The sequence below is a fragment of the Urocitellus parryii genome, chromosome 7 (assembly GCF_045843805.1).
Source record: "Urocitellus parryii isolate mUroPar1 chromosome 7, mUroPar1.hap1, whole genome shotgun sequence".
Taxonomy (NCBI): domain Eukaryota; kingdom Metazoa; phylum Chordata; class Mammalia; order Rodentia; family Sciuridae; genus Urocitellus; species Urocitellus parryii.
The window spans coordinates 138,005,160-138,023,578 of record NC_135537.1 but is presented as its reverse complement, the minus strand read 5'-3'; the positions used below and the strand labels follow the sequence as shown (position 1 = coordinate 138,023,578).

Genomic DNA, 18,419 nt, shown 5'->3' with positions numbered 1-18,419 from the left:
CCAGGAGCCACAACCCCAGCCCCCCCCCCTACCCAATCCATTTTTAAGAGATACTATATATATCCTAAACCAAGAAAAAGACCTAATGTTTCTTTCACCAACTGGCTATGAATAGTGCTTTCCATTATGAGAGGGGGATTCCCCTACACTCATTACAAAAGTAAATAGGGACCACACACAACCTTAATTTGTCCACATTCTACCCTTTTGCTACATTATTACTTGCCATCCCCCTCTCCCCTGACTCAAGTCACTTGGGAGAATTCTGACCCTTCTTCCAATTCTCTCTCACATCTGTTACTCTACTGGTCTCAGATATGATTCACAGATCACCTTCCTCATCAAATAGCAGACTGTTCAGAGTGAGAAGATAAAAAATTCTTGCATTATCTGTCCAGATAATTTTTAATGTCTTCTGACAGGAGAATGGTGGACACTTGAGCCTGAGGTGTGATTTGCCCGCTGTGCAAGCTTGTTTAAGTTACTTAACCTTTCTGATACACTTCTCATCTATGAAACAGGAAACAAAATATCTGTCTAGTCTTGTCTCAAGAGAATTGACAGAAGGATCAAATGGAAACACATACGTAGTAGCTATAAAGTATCATCATGTGTTATCAGGGTTGCTGCTGCTGTCATTATTGGTTACAGTCTAAAAAACTACTATTCTTTCCCTTATGTATTCAACATGCAGTATATATCTGCCTGAGGCCTGTACCTACCCCAACCCCTCCCCTTCAAAATACACATTTAGAACTGTACTTCCCGGAAAAGATTCTTTAAAAGAAATAGCTGGGCATGGTGGCGCATGCCCATAATTCTAGGTACTTGGGAGGCTGAGGCTGGGAGGACTGCAAGTTCAAGACAAGCCTGGGAAATTTACAGAGACCCTGCCTCAAAATAAAAAATGTTTGGGTATGTCACTCAGTGGTAGTGGCAATCTGAACTCAATCCCAATTACTGGAAGGAAAACAAAAACAAACAAACAAAAAGAGGTAGCTGAAAGCAGTTCTGCCAAAATTCCCCCCAGTGTTTCTTCTTCAAACTAAGTCCATTCAGGGGTTAAAAATAAATAAATAAATTCAAATAATATGGCAACAGAAATAAAATATAGCTCACAATAGCCACTGGGCAACAGTGGGATAGTGCACCTCTGCATTCCACACAAAACCAGCCAGGAACACCAAACCACATTTTCATTTTGGGATTTAAAAAAAAAAAAAAAAAAAAAAAGCCCACTTCTTCAACAGATATAATAAGGGGCCAAGTTTCCTAGGACGACTGAATTTTCTCATTTCTTTAGCTTTTCATAACTTTTCTTCTTCTCCTTCAGACTAATTTGTAGTAAAATTCATTATGGAAACAAGAAGGACCCAAGAACTAAAAAATTAGAAAGATAGGTAGGTCACTTTTTACACTCTTTTTTCTTTTCCAGGGAACCACCTCTAGAACCATGGTTCACTACAGAAGAAAAGAAGTCTACGCTAAGCAGCCTGTGGGTAGTTCTCTCTCACTCATAGGGACAGTCTGGCCTGTCTTCCAAAGTCTAACTTATTCTGACCTTGAATCTGTTTCTCACAAAATTCATTGGCCACACCAGCTCTATTAATTTACCTGTGGAGTCCTAAAAATGTGGGCCAAGGTAGCACTGAATACCAGCAAAAATCTACTTATGGATCCTTGTGGAGAAAGAGACACAGAAGGAGGAACGAGAAGGACAGTTTACACAGCTAACCTCAAGCCTAACCCCTTATGAAAGGTGGATTTCCTGTACAACTGTTCTGACAAGCAGAGGATTAAGCACTTCATACATTCTGCTTCGGTAAGAAACTCAGACAGAAGTGAATTGCCACAAGGGAGCAAACTGCTTTTCTGTGAGGTCTCCAAGGTTATTGCAGGCTGGACAACAAATTCTGGCTGTGAACAAAATTTATCAACTAGAGTAACCTCCCATTCATAACAATGGCATGTAGAATTTCACACCTACGGGTTAAAGCTCTATCAGGCCCATGTAAACAGCTACAGCTGTCTATCACCCTGAAACACTAGGCACTCCATCATCCTGAAACATGAGGCACTCCGTCTATGTCCTGCAATTCAGGATTACAAATACCACAAAAAGCAAGCATAAATGATCATGAAAGGAAAGCTAGTCAAACTTTACCTCAATTCTGGCCCCCAAATGTTCCCTCAGAGCAGGCAATACCAAGGACACACACAAGAACTATCTCTTGGGTGCCCTCTTGCTGCTACTAGGGCTTTTCTGCAAGGCTTAAATGGAGACATACTCTATGAACTGGTAGAAGAGGAAAAAGAAGAGGCCAAGGGCACAGAAAAGGGAAGTTAATTCCAGTGGTGGCCAATGAGTAACATCCACTGATTTATAGGAAGTATAATCCAATAATACAGTAAAATAAAACAGTATGCCTGAGATGGTTTTGATTCCAGAAATTATAAAAACTTTTTTTTTTTTTTTTAAAGAGAGAGACTAAAAGGGGAAGAGAAAAAGAGGAGGAAGCCAGATTGGAGCAAATTGGGCACAGATGGGGGATGCAACGGAGTTTCAGTGATGCCCTACACCACAAATGTTGCTTCAATTATTCCTCTTCAAGAAACTAGAGTTTTATTTCCTCAAATTACGGAATTTTTAAAAAATTAAAATTCTTGGAGTGCTTGTGGTTTAGATCAACCAGTTTACCCTCCAGCATCACATCAGCCAATCAGATGGCTACTGAAGTGTTAAATACTGAGGAACATGGAGAAGGCCCTTTCTCCCTTCAGGGTAGGGATGCCTTGGAGAGATTACCAATTGTGACATCACCCTGGGAACCACCTATCTCACCACCAGCCTTGGACACTGGCCAAATAAAGGAACACACTGCTTACTAGAGCTGGCTTTTCCACAGCTGTGAGCTTCCTCATCCATGCATTCAACAAATACTGAATGCCTAATAAATATCAGGCCCCATGCTGGGCTCCCAAACATCCCTTGTCCTATCCCTCAAATTTTTCTGTCACAAACTATCTCAAAGAAATAAAGGTATTCCCATCAATATTCCCGAACCCATGAGTGTGAAGATCACTACTGAGACCTGAAAGCTTAGTTGGCTAATTGACATAAAATAACCCATTTCCCCCAAATGAATGGGAAAGGAGGAGAATCTGACCTCACAACTTCTGTCTCCACAAACAGGGTTGGCTCCAAGACCATAACCTAGGAAAAGGAGAAAGATGCCATTCTCTCCCTACCACCTAACTTTTTGTTCCATTTTGCCTTCTGCAGCATCTAAGACTTTTAAACAGCTTTATGTTCACAAGGAAAGCATAAGTGAAAAGTAATCACTCTAATGTATTAATAACAATATGATTTCTATCTCTGGACTACTGATATTGTGAAAAGAAATAACTATACAAGGGTGCCACTGAATAATTAAAAAAAAAAAGAATGATTCATGAAAGCATTAAAGTTATTAGGAGGACAAACTTTTTAAAATAAGGACTTCTCTGTTGCTCTCCAAATCATATTCCTGACTCCACATCTATGGGGAAGGCTCAGGCACAGATTGAAAGGATCTGGACTTTCTTGTGGGCCAAAAGATCACCTCTGCTTCAGGCTGGAATGCTCTCCTGCACAGAGTCCAGGAACTGACATATGCAAACACCCACCCAAAAGGATATGTCCAAGAAGAAATAGAAAGAAAAATGATGGTCCAGATGTTCTGTAACTTGTAATGACTGCCAAATCACCATAGACCCCAAGCACCTGGGAGGGCCAGGAAGCATCAGGTCTTGCTTCCTGGTTTCAGACAGCCAGGGACCATGGCTGGGTGGCGACTTTGATAGCATGCAGACTGGCCTTTAGAAGGGCACTGGCTGACAGGACTTGGGGGCTGAACACACAGGGCAGATTTATCACTTCCTTACTCATAAAAATGTGATTCAAACTGCTGCTGATTAGTGAAGGATTTAAATCTCTACCCTCTCCCCAACCCCCTTCCCTCTCCACCCCCGGCACAGATGCTGCTACTCAGCCACAACACCCCCTTCTTGCCACTGTCCGTGCAAGCACAGCACAGGGGCCCAGAGAAGATGACTCATGTGCTGGGAAATGGAAAAGTGCATCTTCCCACCAACCAGCCCTGCTGAGTGCTCTGCTCACCCCTCTCCCAATGGCAGCCCACACAGTGGGGTCTGGACGGCTGCCTCAGCTGCACACCGGGTACTTGGCAGCATGTCCACAGAGCTCTGTGTCCTAGCTGAGTGTTATATCCTGTGGCCTGGGCTGTTTTTCCTGAAACACCCTTGGAGACTCTGACCACCTCAACTCGGGCTCCTCCTGCCTTTAGAGGTAAGAGTCCAGACAAGGACAGGAATAAAGACTCAGGTCACAAGAATAGGCTTTTTAATTAACATGCCATTCCTAGCTAAAGGGTCCTCCTTATGACCAATCAGGAGATAGTCTAAGAAAAGTACCCTGGCCTTAAATAGAGGAACCACCACCTGTTTCTTTTTTTGTATTCACCTTCTTTCTACCTGTATTTTCTTTACTTTTAATTAAAAACAGCTACAAGAAAAGGACTCACTGGTGGCCCATGAAAAGGCCTAAGTATTCCTTTCCATGGAGCAAAAACTACTAAAAACTGTTGCTCCATAGGCAAGGGCTGCAGTTCCTTTACATTCCTATCTACAGAGGCTGCAGGTCATTTGATGCTAAACAATAATCTCGGCAGCAGCAAGTGACAGGTAGAACTTGAAACTTGGTGGGTTGTTTTGGTAGGAGAGAGGAAACTGCATAGGAAGGCACCTCAGGAGGCCTCACATCAGAGTCCAGTGAGTTTCTGTCTTGGTAGCACAATCTCCCTCCCCTTTGGATTGTATAACCTCACCAGGACAGCACTTTAGAAACTTTATTTCCTTCTTCCTGGAAACCAGCACTGCTCCTCAGGACACCATGCTTCCTCACCATTTAAACAAATAGCTGTCTCAGGAATAATTAGACAAGATCAAAAGGCTCCTAAGCTTCTGCATCATATTTTCTGTGGGGAATTCTAAATACTGTAGCAGGCAGCCTGAGAGGACAAAGTCCTCTGGGATTCAGAAGTGATTAAAAACTCAGGCAGACTAGCTCAGGACCTTGCCGAGACCCAAAAGAAACCCTGTTTCCAGGGGAAGTGTGGCATACTCACTCATCAGAGAAGAAATTCCCCACCATCAGAAAGTTGAGAATAACCCCTTAATACAAATGGAAAGGGAAATAAATCAAGTTCAGGACAAGAAAAAGCTCTGAGAAAAGATGTAACAAGAAAGCCAGCAGCACTTTGTCCAGAAACACCAGATCTACTTTACAATAGAGTCTCCATGGGGCGATTTCCACTTCCTGGCATTTCAGATAATAACCTTATAGCCCTGAGACCAAATACTCTGTCCATGCTCTGAAATTATTCCTTGGCAGCATGAATCAAATGCTGCAAAGAAACACACAAAATAATGTCACCCCACATTGCATATTTCCATCAAGTCAAACCACATCATCCTTACCTAAGTGAAGTGGAAGGAAAGGAAGGGATCCTGGTAATATCCTTCAACTGTGACCTGGTCATCAGAACATTTAAAAACCCAACCAATCTGCCCCTCCTTCCTCCCCTCCCCCAACCCCTATCAAAAAAAACCCCAAAAGTGTTCAGAAAAGCACTTCAGAATGCACATCAGTATACTAGCCAAATTCTGGGTCTGGTGGTTTTTGTGCTTCCAGATTTGAGTCACCAAAGCTCATCAATTCTCTGTTCTTATTCTCTGGCAGGATCCCACAAGGGATATCCCATAGGGAACTAGACTTTTCCATATTGAACAAACAGGGTACATGCGTCCAGAAACAGCTATTCCCAATCCCTGCCAAGCGTATGGTCTCTGCAATGAAACATTTCAGCAATGTCTCTCCCCTGGGAGAGGCTCTGGGTCTGCAGCCTCCAAGAGGCCTTGCTGCTGCCTTTAGCACAGCCAGATGTGCAACAGCATCTTTGGGATTGCAAATTAAGCTCTACACCCATGATTCCCTCCTCCTATCCCACCCAAGCACTAGAGAGTCTTATTGATTTTGGAGAGTAAACTAAAGATCTGAAAGGCAACTGAGGGGTAGGGGCAGAGTATCTGTGTTTGGCAGGGGCAAGGGTAGGGATAAAGTAGCATAGGAAAGAAGCTAGACTGTCTAGATGAAGTAACTGGGTGTTCCTTACCTTTCAACTGAGAGTTATGTACAGCAAACATGTTGATGGTCATAAGCTGCAGCATGCGGGTACTTCCAATAGGAGATGGGCTATGTTGTAGCAACACTTGGAACTCCTTGAGGACCTTCTCAGCCACTGCAGGGAATGTCTCCATCCTGCAAATACAGGGAGCCCAAAAGTGAGGTTCATCCCCAACAGCACTTGGAGAGACCACCCCTCATCCCCTGGGAGCCAACAATTAATGCCTAGGATGTTTTTTTGGTACTTTCACAAAACTTCCTGGTATCCTGCAATTCTGATCAGATTTTAAGAAAAAAAGAATAAAGTGTTCAGGGTTTGGAGATGGAACCAATTCAATTCTTGGGTAAATTGCTATGAGTTATTATGCTTTGGTATGCTATTTCCTAACCCCTGGCAAGAACTGAATTCAAGCTGACATAAAAGTTTCTTTCTGAAACAATGAGTTTTTCTAAATTGTGAACAAATTTCCTTTAAGCTCTAACAAACACCTATGTATCCCCCAAACTATCTGGTATAAAAACTTTATTCTATAAGAGTCACACAAAGCTAAAGATTCTTTACGTAAGGATTTACTTCAAGAAATCACATAGAAGGGCATGGTGGCACATGCTTGTGAGGCTGAAGCTGGAGGATTACAAGTTTAAACTCAGCCTCAGCAACTTAGCAAGGATCTAAGCAACTCAGTGAGACCTTGTCTAAATAAAATACTAAAAAAGGGCTAGGGATATGGCATGTGGCTCAGTGGTTGAGTGTCCCTGAGCTTAATCCCTGGTACCAAAAAAAAAAAAAAAGAGTTCTGCTGTTGTCTTCTTAGGTACTATCATACTAATTGCCCTACCTAAGATCCCAAATTTCCCCTTGAAGAGCCCCTAGAACTAGGGCTCCAATGATCTATTTCAGCCCTTCCTGTGTTGCCATCCTCCTCCCTCTTACAAGCCTCTGCTCATCAGGGTCTGTATGTTTTCAGGCCAGTGGAAATATAATGCCCTGGCCAACTGCCACTCCCAATACAGGAAGAGTCTGTAATGCAGAGAGGCAGAAATCTAGCCTGTGACCTAGGGCTCCTAAGGAGAGGTCATTCAAACCACTGCTTGCCAAATGTGGCCACTGGATCCTAAACAGTGGTGCATGCCTAGAGCTCCTCTGGCAACAGGAACAAACCACAGCTGAAGTCCTCCAAAATAAAAAGCAAACTCAAACTTGGTGCTAGTGAAAGAAACAAGGCATATGGGCCTTAGGGCAATACTGAACAATCCGTGGTCAGCAAAGTATCTTTTATCCACCCTCACCCTACCACCACCACCACCAAACAAACTGCTTGTGGTACAAAGGGGTGGGGTGGGGAACAGCTCCAGGCTAGATTAATAAATAGCTTCTGGAAAGCCACAGGGAAGGGAATCCTTCACAAAAGACACAAAACAAGTCCCAGAGAAAGGTGCTGCTAGTTTCACCCCAACCTTGGACCTTTCCCTCTTGAGTAGTAGTACCCTCCCCAGATTAGAAAACCCAGAGCTTTCTTGAATCTTGGCAACCTTCATTCCTTGCCCTTGGATGGCAACTCCTATTGCTGACCCTCTGGTGCCCAGAAGTCATGCCACAGCTATGGGTCAATTACAGTTTACATTCCAGTTCCCTTCTCTGCTGAGCTGTCCTCATTTCCACTGGCACAAAACACACCATGCATTTGCTTTTCTCCCCCACATATCATTTCAAGTGCCCCCCTCAAAATAAAGCAAAACAAAACTTATTTCTCTCTAAAAAGTTTCAGAGCCGCTAAAACTCTTGGTAGATTTGGAATGGCTGAGAGTGATATGTTTGGGGCTGGATTGGATCCATTTTTCCCCATGGGCTATAACAAAGGTTTCATTTTAAATCCTGACACTGTGCAGCACTCTTTCTGGTTGGAGGTGGGGAGGGGGGCTAGCACGTCTCATTACGAGAAGAGCAGAGTTCACTCTGCTTGAAAAGCAGCCACACTGGGCAAGTTTCAGACCCATGTGTCTCCGTGTTGAAAGGCAGTAGAGAGCCAGCATAGAACGACAGAAGAGTCACGTGGGACAGTCTTGCTTCGAAGCTGAAGCCATGTCTGAGGAAGCCTCTTCCCTGGGATGGGAATTGAAACAGATTCATTAACACTCCCTGGGTCAGACTAAAGTCTCAAACGAGTGCAGGTCAAATGTCCACATTTTTTTTTAAGTTTTTTTTTTTTTAATCCTCTCTTCTTTCCTTCTGACCAGTACAACAGGTTTAAAACAAAAGGAAAAAAAATCAAAAGGTTAGAGTAATGTCACATGTGAGTATGAAGGAAGATGGATCTAGACAAAATCAGCCTTGTTAAGCAATCAAATAAGGAAACAAAAACAAAAGTCTCCATCTCAGAGCTCAATAATGAGACTTCTGGTTCCCAGTTTTGCAACTAAAATCCTATCTGATTTTGGCCTCATACTACCTGTAAGTAGTTTATGCCTTTCTCTTTGAGAAATAATCTTTGCTTTACCCCAAATAATTGAGAAATATATAATTTTTGTTTGGAAAAACCCAAAAAATAAAACTACATGTTTTCATGAACATATATCTAAATAAGTAAATGTAGTTAGAAGGTTCTGAAGAATACATAACCTAATGTCAAGTTTTATCTCTTTGGAAGCACAGAATTAGGGCTGTATTGAAAGAAATCTTAGCCTTAGTTGTCAAGTTATATTTTTATAAGAATTTATAAATATTACTTAAGTAATAATTATAAAATTTAAACCAAGAAGAAGAAAAAACTGCATCAGCAGCAATAAAGAAGAAAAAGCATCACAACATGGTCATTTATGGTAGTAAAAACTTGGAAGCAACCTAAAATGCCCAACAATAACAGTGTGGCACATCCACACATTGACTATTATTTTTTAAAAGGTGCATTATAGGGGCTGGGAATGTGGCTCAAGCGGTAGTGCGCTCGCCTGGCATGCGTGCGGCCTGGGTTCGATCCTCAGCACCACATACAGACAAAGATGTTGTGTCCGCCAAATACTAAAAAAATAAAATATTAAAAATTCTCTCTCACTCTTTCTTTAAAAAAAAAAAAAAGGTGCATTATAGGGGCTGGGGTTTTGGCTCAGCAGTGGAGCACTCGCCTGGCATGTGCAGGTTTGATCCTCAGCACCACATAAAAATAAAATAAAGGTATTGTGTCCAACTTAAAACAGCTAAACAACAAAATATTTTTTTAAAAGGTGCATTACATTTTTAAGCATGTGGGGAAAACTTCAACATACAGTTAATGAAAATAATATTTAGAAAACAACTTAAGGGCTGGACTTGTGGCTCAGTGGTAAAGCGTTCACCTAGCACATGCGGGACCCTGGGTTCGATCCTCAGCACCATGTAACAATAATAAAATAAAGGTATTGTTTCCAACTACAACTAAAAATTAAATATTAAAAAAGTACATAATTGTGTATGTATGATACACAGAAAAAAAGACCCAAGAAATACATACCAAATGTTAAAAATGGATAGTTATATATGGGTAGTAAGAGTATGAGTAATTTTTATTTCTTCTTTTTGCTATATTTTCTAGATGTTTTACAGTATAAACTGTGTAATAAGGAAAAAAAAATTCCCCAACAATGAACAGCTCTTACTTTTGTGTTTAAAAACATTTGTTAGTTTTAAAAATAAATTAAGAGGTCTGGGGTTGTAGCTCAGTGGTATAGTGCTTGCCTTGCACATGTGAGACACTGGGTTTGATCCTTAGCACCACATAAAATAAATAAATTAAATAAAGGTACTGTGTTCATCTACAACTAAAAAAATTTTTTTTAAAAATAAGATACAAACATTACATTTTTAAAAATTCAAAGTCCAAAATAAATATATCAGTCTTTGAATTCCAAGAGAGCTTGAAGCTGTGCAAATAGCATGACCAGGCAAGAAAGTAAAAGCCAAAGTGGTAACTTTAACCAAAGCAATAATGGGAAGCAAAATTATTCCATTTGTCACAAATCAAGAGCCCAGAGGCTGCCAGTTTCCCATTCTCTTTCAGTGGAGGCCAAGTATAGGTCTGATTTACCTCTCACCAGGAAAGCATCTAGCAGGAGCCACCTGGAATCCTGAACAATTCTTCTTCCTGAGTCCATGAAGACTCCATCCCTATTCTTTAAAAGCTTAGAAGATATGATCATTTTCAGGACATGCATTTCACTAACTTAAGTGACTGGCTTGTGAAGTGATCTCTAGAGATACCTTGTCTCATTTGAATGGCAGTTTTAAGAAACCAATCTTTCAGACACAATGGGAACCCAGACTCCAGAGTGACTCAGACAATGACTAACCACACAGGACCCAACCCCTCAAATACTCAGGAACACAGCTGGGCTAAACAATATTCTCTACAGAAAAAAAATCAGGCTTCCTAACTTTTCTCAATCAATTTCTCAATTTTTTTTTTTTTAACACTAAACAAAGCAAGAGCAACCCAGGAGCAAAATAAATAAACAAACAAAAACTAAGCTGTGTAACAGGGTGGAAATGAGAGAAAACACGTAGTGCTACAGAAATAAGAACTAGAAGGGACCTCAGAGATCATCTATTTAAACCACTGATAAAGAAACTGAAGGTCTCAGGTTTGACTTATTTTCTACTCTTGAGGTCTTGTAACTAGTGAGCGGTAAAAAAACTCTTTTTGATATTTTATCTCATTAAAGCCTCTTGTCAGCTGATGCTAAGAGTAAGAAGACTTGTTTTGGCACACAGTAGGCATTCATTTATATACTGATGCACCATGGATCACCAAGCACAGAGAAGACCAAAATTGGAGGAACCGCTTTAAAGCAACAGCGCTGCCTTCAGCTGCTCCCTATTACAATCTCCTCAGTCTTAATTCGTTTTCACGCCTCCCACATTTCACATCTTCTTGGTAATTAGGCAACAGTCCATGATGTTGAATGTGGCTTGGGATCACTGCTGTTCTAGTCTTACAGACTTCTATACTTTTCTTTTTTAACAATAGAAATGTCATTGCTATTTTTGCCTTCCTGAATAAATTTGCAGCTCAATTCTCTTTTACCTACAAGATAGCGTAAGTGGAATATCCTTCAAGGGTCTGAAGTATGCCCAGAATTGATATATACTTTCCTCACTGAAAACTACCATAACACATCTTTTATAAAAGTGAAACTGAACTGACTTTGTCTTTTGACAACAGAACGTTATATGCAGAATGGAAGAGTTCCTAAATAATCTGAACTACAGTAAACCGCCACAGACAAATGAGATAATCTATTCCTTTTTAAAGGTCTCTGGGGAAGGAAATTCTCAAACATCTTCCCTCTGTGAAATGTTCTTACATATAACCCATATCTCTCCAGCTGGACCTATTTCTCTTACTGTCATCCCATAACAATCAAGGCTTACTGGTTATGAGTCTTTTACTTTTAAACACAGTTAGGGTACCTTACAACTGCCTCTATCTTTTTTTTTTTAACCTTAGTGTTTTGTTTTTGTTTCTCAGCACTGGGGATTGGACCAAGAGCCTTGAACATGCTAGGAAAGTGCTCTATCACTGAGTTACATCCCCAGCTACTTGCCTTAGTGTTTTAAGATTAATTTTTCTTCCTAAATCTCATTCTCCAGCATTTCATTATTGTCATTAATGTCCCTAACTTATTGTCCCAATCATTATTGTCCCTAACTTCTTCCAGAATATCTGTGTTTAAATATAAGAATTTTGAGTTGGGCGCAGGGGCGCACACCTATAATCCCAGCAGCTCTGGAGGCGAAGGCAGGAGAATCGCAAATTCAAAGCCATCCTCAGCAAAAGCGAGGCGCTAAGCAACTCAGTGAGACCCTGTCTCTAAATAATATACAAAATAGGGCTGGGGATGTGGCTCAGTGGGTCGAGTGCTCTTGAGTTCAATCCCTAGTATCCCAAACAAAGAATTCTGAAAGAGGGAATAAAGGTCTAATTAAAAATCTGATTAAATATACAGAAGACCAAGAGATAAGGAGTAACAACACCATCGATTGTTAAGTGTAACACAATAAAATTTCTTGCTGTGATGTGTTATTTTATAAGATGACACTGATATCGTCTTATCTACCACATAACTGCATCTTTATATTAATCACTAATGATAAGCTTGGGTCACCTGTTAGAATACCAGATCCTTCTCTGGTTTTTCATAATCCATCCATTTCTTATAAAGATTCATTCATTCACACAACAAATATTAACTGAGTACCTACTATATGTGCCAGGTACTCAGGATACAACAGTGATAAACAAAAACTCCTGCCACAGTAGAGCTTACATTGGTGGCTGGCGTTGAGTTAGAGATGGGGGAACTACTGATGCACCCAGTTAATTTTTCCTAAGTGAGTTATTTAGAACTTAATCATTTCAAAATTAAAACTTGCAATGGCCATTACTATAACTCCTGCCCAGGCTGATGCCAAATGAATATGTGCTAAACTCACATTCTAGTTCACCATCCATGGGGCAGTGTTTCTTCAAGCAGGACAAAACCTTTCAGCTTCTCAAAGAGTTAAATACAAAAGTTTATAGAAACTGACACAGCTCCTATTTCCACTAAGGAAACCTAGAGCATTACAGATAAACTTGCAAGTTCATGACAGAAAGTGAAAGGGAAATACTTATAATAACTGGAGGATTTATAATCTAAAATTAGTCACCTCAAAGGATACCTTACAATAAAACCTCCAGCTCAGAAAATATTAAAATCCTGTCTGGGAGCACAGCTACCTCTCCCTCTCTTCACTGTTTTGTACCCAGAAAGGACCTACACCAAAGAGATATTTAGCATACATCTGCTTTGATATGAGGGCATTTAGTCAGGCTTTAGGATCACTTTAGGAAAATAAAATATGAAGTAATAGGGTTTTGCACAGACTACCTTCCCTGAGACTTATAGTAAATCCATGGTGGATGGTAAAACCATAGAACAGTCTTGGTATTTACTGAGATCATCAATATGGTACAGGAAATGTAGCACAGAAGGAAGGGGTGTGGGTCAGAAGGACATGGAGGAATAAAATGTTCCTACTATCTTTGAAGGAAAATTAGTGGAGAGTTTTTTCCCAAGAAGGACCCCTGGCAGTTACACCCATGGATGAAGAAGCATGACTGCCTCAAGGAGCTCACTAGAGACTGAGCCAGAAGGCAGTGGAAAGAGAACCCTAGTAGGACTAGAAAGGGGGCTGGGAAAAAAAAAACTGTCCTTAAAAGAGGAGTTTGGTAAAGGTACAGAAAGAAGAGATGGAAAGACGGAGAGTAATATTTCCTAAACTTCATGAGCACAGCAGGAGAGAATGAAGGCAAGAGAAGGTGGAGGCCTCTAAGAATTCACACCCTGTGCCCTCAGTTACAAACACAGTCTAGTTGCTAACAATATTAAATTCCAAAATGACTTGTAATGTAGGAAAATAAAATAAACATCCTGCACACTTACCCAATCCGGGTAAACAGCTTCCCATGGGCATGGAGAAAACTGAGGATGAACCTTTTGTTCAGCTGCATGGGAAAAAAGAGAGAGGAGAAAACAATTAAACTTTTCCCAGTTTCCTGTTACTGAACAGAGTCCCCAGTGACACAATAACCTGGCCAGGGCCTAAGGGGTGGGCACTGGGGATGGGAACCAAAAGGACATGCCCAAACTCTCACACAGACCCAGGGCACATGCCCAACAGCTGTCGCTCAGCTGCGCCAAGACAAAAGTAGACTCAGTAAGCGGATAGCACCCTCTGCTGGCAGTGGTACCTGTGTGCAGGGAATGAAGCAATGAATAAACGAAGATGCCTGGAACGCTCTTGGATCCAGAAGCCATTCTGGCTTCCTTAAGGATGAACATGAGACTGAGAGGAATAGATTTTGTTCTGGATTATTCTGGAGAAAGCCCTGATCTTATCTATGAGATATTTTTCTACCTATCCAGGAAAGCAGAACTTGTCTTTGATAACCAAGGATAATCATCAAATTGTACATCAACAGCTTTCAAAACTGAAATTTAAGTTCTAGGGTCTAGAGCTGAAAATCCAAGTGTCTACAGAGGCCAGGAATAAAGTAGGCTGATAGGAAAGTAGTGACCTGGGGCTATTATTCTCCAGTTCTAGCTGGAAACAGGAATCTGTTTTTATATAAAATCCTCTGGCATTTATGTATATATGTATGTATATATGTACATATATTACATTCCAGAGAATGAATCCAGGGGCACTTAATCACTGAGTCAAATCCCCAGTACCCCCCTCTTTTTATTTTGAGACACAGTCTTGCTAAGCTACTTAGGGCCTTACTAAGTAGCCAAGGATGGCTTTGAACTTGAGATCCTCCTGCCTCAACCTCCCGAACTGCTGGAGGCAACATGTGTCACCACGCACCCAGCTAAAATCCTCTGGCTTTTAAATATTGGCTACTGCTAGGCATGGCAGTGCATACCTGTATTTCCAGCTACTTTGGAGGCCAAGGCAGGAGGATACCAAGTTCAAAGCCAGCCTCAGCAACTTAGACTCTATCTTAAAATAAAATAAGGGCTGAGGATCTAGCTCAGTGATAAAGTGCCCCTGGGTCTAATTCCCAGTACAGCACTAATAAATAAATATTGGCTACTAGGAAAAAAAAAAGTTAAACATTAAGCAAGTCAAAAACAATTTGCCAGCCACATGTGGCCCATGAGCCTTTATATCTTGTTCAAGGTTCTAGAAAAATCTGTTTCTAAAGCCAACAGTTCCATCTGGGCAAAACAAAGAAAAGGGTGAAATTTTCAGTTCAACTCTAGATATGACCTAAAGACCCAATCTCACTATCACCTTCCCTGGTCTCATAGAAGCAATATGCTTAAGATCTTTCAATCAGACAAGAAGGTTTAGAATCTTGATCACAAGAGGGTAATTTTAATAGGGTAAGAAATAATCCCGTAGCCCTGAATCATCTGCGCCAAAGGAAAAACACTTCTAGTTTATTCCTTCTTTCAGATGGAAGGTTGGTGTAGGGAAAGGGGTAAATTCTCACTTTACCAATGACTTCAGGGTTGGGGACATAACTCAGTGATACAGCACTTGCCTAGCACGCGCAAGGTCCCAAGTTCAATCCCCACTATTGTGAAAAGAGAAAATAACTCAGCATACAAACTTCAGTCTCTATCTTTGCCTTAAGTGAATTATATTAATTGGCTATTCTAGATCGAACATTGACTTATGTAGTTAGAAAGCTCAGGTCACTTTTTCGAAGATAACTGTCCTTATAGCAAGTGAGTGAGAGCCAGGGACACTGCTTCCTTTAACAGAAGGGAAAGGTAAGGAACAGCTACAGAGCAAGCCTGACCTTCTATAAACAAATAAAGCAAGAGGTCAAATGTGAACAACTAGAGAAATCTGAGAGAAGAATATGTGAGAGTTCTTTGTATTATATTATTCTTACAACTTTTCTGTAGGGTTGAAATTATTTCAAATAAAAAGATAAAAAATAGGGGCTGGGGCTGCATTGAGGCATTGGGTTCAATCCTTAGCACCATATAAAAATAAATAAATAAAGATTTTTTAAAAAGATAGAAATATATCTTCTCTATTTAAACTTCCCACAGCTGTCCATCAAATACTGGTTAACTAATTCATAACCAGAAAGAATCCTTTAAAAATTCATGATATTCACATGTAAAAGGTAATTTGGCAGAATCAAAATGACGCTAATCCTCCTTATCCAAGCATAACACCAAGACCAAAGGCCCCAAGAGGTTTTGAGAACATCATGGGTCTATCTACACTTCCCAAAGATCCTTCGCTTAGGGCAGTAGATGAAGCCCACCAAATAACCTGAATTCATATTTGCCAATATCATATTTTAACTGTATACAGTAAAAAGGGGTTTTCTTTTTTTCTGATACTAGGGACTGAATCCAGGGGCACTTTACCCCGAGCAACATTCCCAGCCCCCCATTTTTTTTAATATTTATTTTTTAGTTGTAGGTGGACACAATATCTTTATTTCATTTTTATGTGGTGTTGAGGTTCAAACCCAGTACCTCACGTGTGCTAGGCGAGCACTCTAACACTAGCCACAACCCCAGTCCCGCCAGCCCTTTTAGTTTTTTATTTTGAGACAGGGTCTTGCTAAATTGTTGAGGCTGGCCTCAAATTCATGATCCTCCTGCTTCAGCCTCCAGAGTTACTGGGATTACAGGCCTAAAAAGTAGTTTTCAACGCATCATTTTTCAACTAGTGGGAGTGAAGGGAACTACAGGGAATTTTTAATAAGCACACACACATTTTTCTCCTGACCTTGTTAAAAAGAACTACTTTAGTCTGAAAGTATCTACCACCCTAAACATAGTTCCTCTCTGTTGTCATCCTAACACTCGAATTACAAGGAAACTAAAGACAAAGATGCCTCCTAGAGGGAAGGCATATTATACAGAGGGAGATTCATTTGATACACATTGATCAAAATGGGCCCTAAACAATATTCATACCTTGACACCATGAAGTCAGCACTGACACAGAACCTTTGGAGTACTCTAAAATGATACCAAGTCCAGTCAGCAAAGCCTTAGTCTAAATTTTCTCCCTCTTTAACACATCACACAGATACTTCGATTTCTGAAACTTTTTAAATTTTTAACATACACCTATGTTATGTTAAAACATAAGATGGTCTCATTCAGATGGAGAAAGAAATGTGAGACTATCTGTCTCCAAGTCTCCCTTACACATTTAAATACTGTTCACTACAAAGGCTTCTTGGGTATATCCCTATAAGTGTGCTGGAATCATTTAAGGGCTCCAGGCTCCTTAGCTCAAGTACAAAACCAGTTCACTGCAGACTCCAGAGTTTAACCAGAGAGATATTAATGGCAGTTTGTGGATGGGTAGGTCTCTGGAATAAAGTCCATCCTGTCACTCACTGTTGGGCTATGAATAAAACATTTTGGACTGCTCCTCAACTGTAAAATGGAATTTTTACCACGGACACTACCTAACTCAGACTGAAAGGATAAACAAAATAATACAAATTGCAGCATTTTGAGGAGTAAATGCTTTATAGAAGCCCTGGAAATAATTCCCCCAAAATTACATCTAAGTATTTTGTGAACCTTAGAGCAAGGAAGGAGAAAAAAAGCTGCTCAGCAGCATCAATACAACACAACAGAAGGGGATTCTGAAATATGCCCAATTTCAACCTCTAAATAGTTGTTCCTGCTTCTACAAAGTTGTGTAGAAAATAAAATTTCTGAAAAATGAATCATTTTAAGGACCATATGAGTGCTCAGTATTAAAATGAATTCCAAAGGTTCATTTTTTAAATGTTTTAGAGTGCTCACTTCAGCAGCACATACTAAAACTGGAATGATCAGCCTCTGCTCAAGAATGACATGCAAATTTGTGAAGTGTTCCATATTCTCACTGGTTTCAAAGCACAGAGAGGCGGCCTTTCTTTTTGAATATATATATATATTTTTTTAGCTGTTGATAGAGCTTTATTTTTTTAAATTTACTTATATGTGGTGCTGAGAATTGAACCCAGTGCCTCACACATACCAGGCAAGTGCGCTACTACTGAACAAGAGCCCCAGCCCTTTAAAAAAAAAAAAACAACAAAAAAAAAAACACAGGCTGGTGATGTAGCTCAGTGATTAAGTTCAAGCCCTGGTAGCTTAAAAAAAAAAAAAAAAAAGAGGAATCTATATGATCCATACATACCAAATATTTTTTTAAAATAATCCAATTTTGTTGTGGGTTGTTTTGTTGTTGTTGTTGTTGTTGTTGTTTGGTGCTGGGGATTGAACCCAGGGGAACTCAACCACTGAGCCACATCCCCGGCCCATTTTGGATTTTATTTAGAGACAGGATCTCACTGAGTTGCTTAGGACCTTGACAAGTTGTTGAGCTAGCTTTGAACTTGCAATCCTCCTGCCTCAACCTCCCAAATTGCTGGGATTATAGGTATGTACTGTGTTTTAAAAAGCATAAGAATATGTCCTTTTAGATTTGTTACAACATAGGTGGAGACCACATTTCAGAAGTATCTGTTAGTAAAATGTCAAAGATTTTCACAATAGTCAATCAAAGCCCATTCATCAGCCTTTCTAAAGCCTGAGATCATAGGATGGTACAGGATGTGAGTATACTGGCTATCTACTTGCAACCCTCATCCCTGTGGCCCCTAGTCTAACA

General features: G+C 40.4%; 1 protein-coding gene across 5 annotated transcripts in view; it reads right to left on the bottom strand.

Annotated features, from left to right (window-relative positions):
* Positions 1-18,419, bottom strand: part of Smg6 (SMG6 nonsense mediated mRNA decay factor) — a 233,327-nt gene that overhangs the window by 162,155 nt on the left and 52,753 nt on the right. For 4 of the 5 annotated variants that reach the window (XM_077801318.1, XM_077801316.1, XM_077801317.1 and 1 more), the window contains 2 exons: positions 13,703-13,764; positions 6,234-6,379 (listed from right to left, as the gene is read on the bottom strand). In XM_077801318.1, coding sequence (XP_077657444.1) covers positions 6,234-6,379; positions 13,703-13,764 — 208 coding nt within the window. Of the gene's footprint in view, positions 1-5,538; positions 5,597-6,233; positions 6,380-13,702; positions 13,765-18,419 lie in introns of those variants that run through there. The other variant, XM_077801320.1, reaches the window with a different exon arrangement.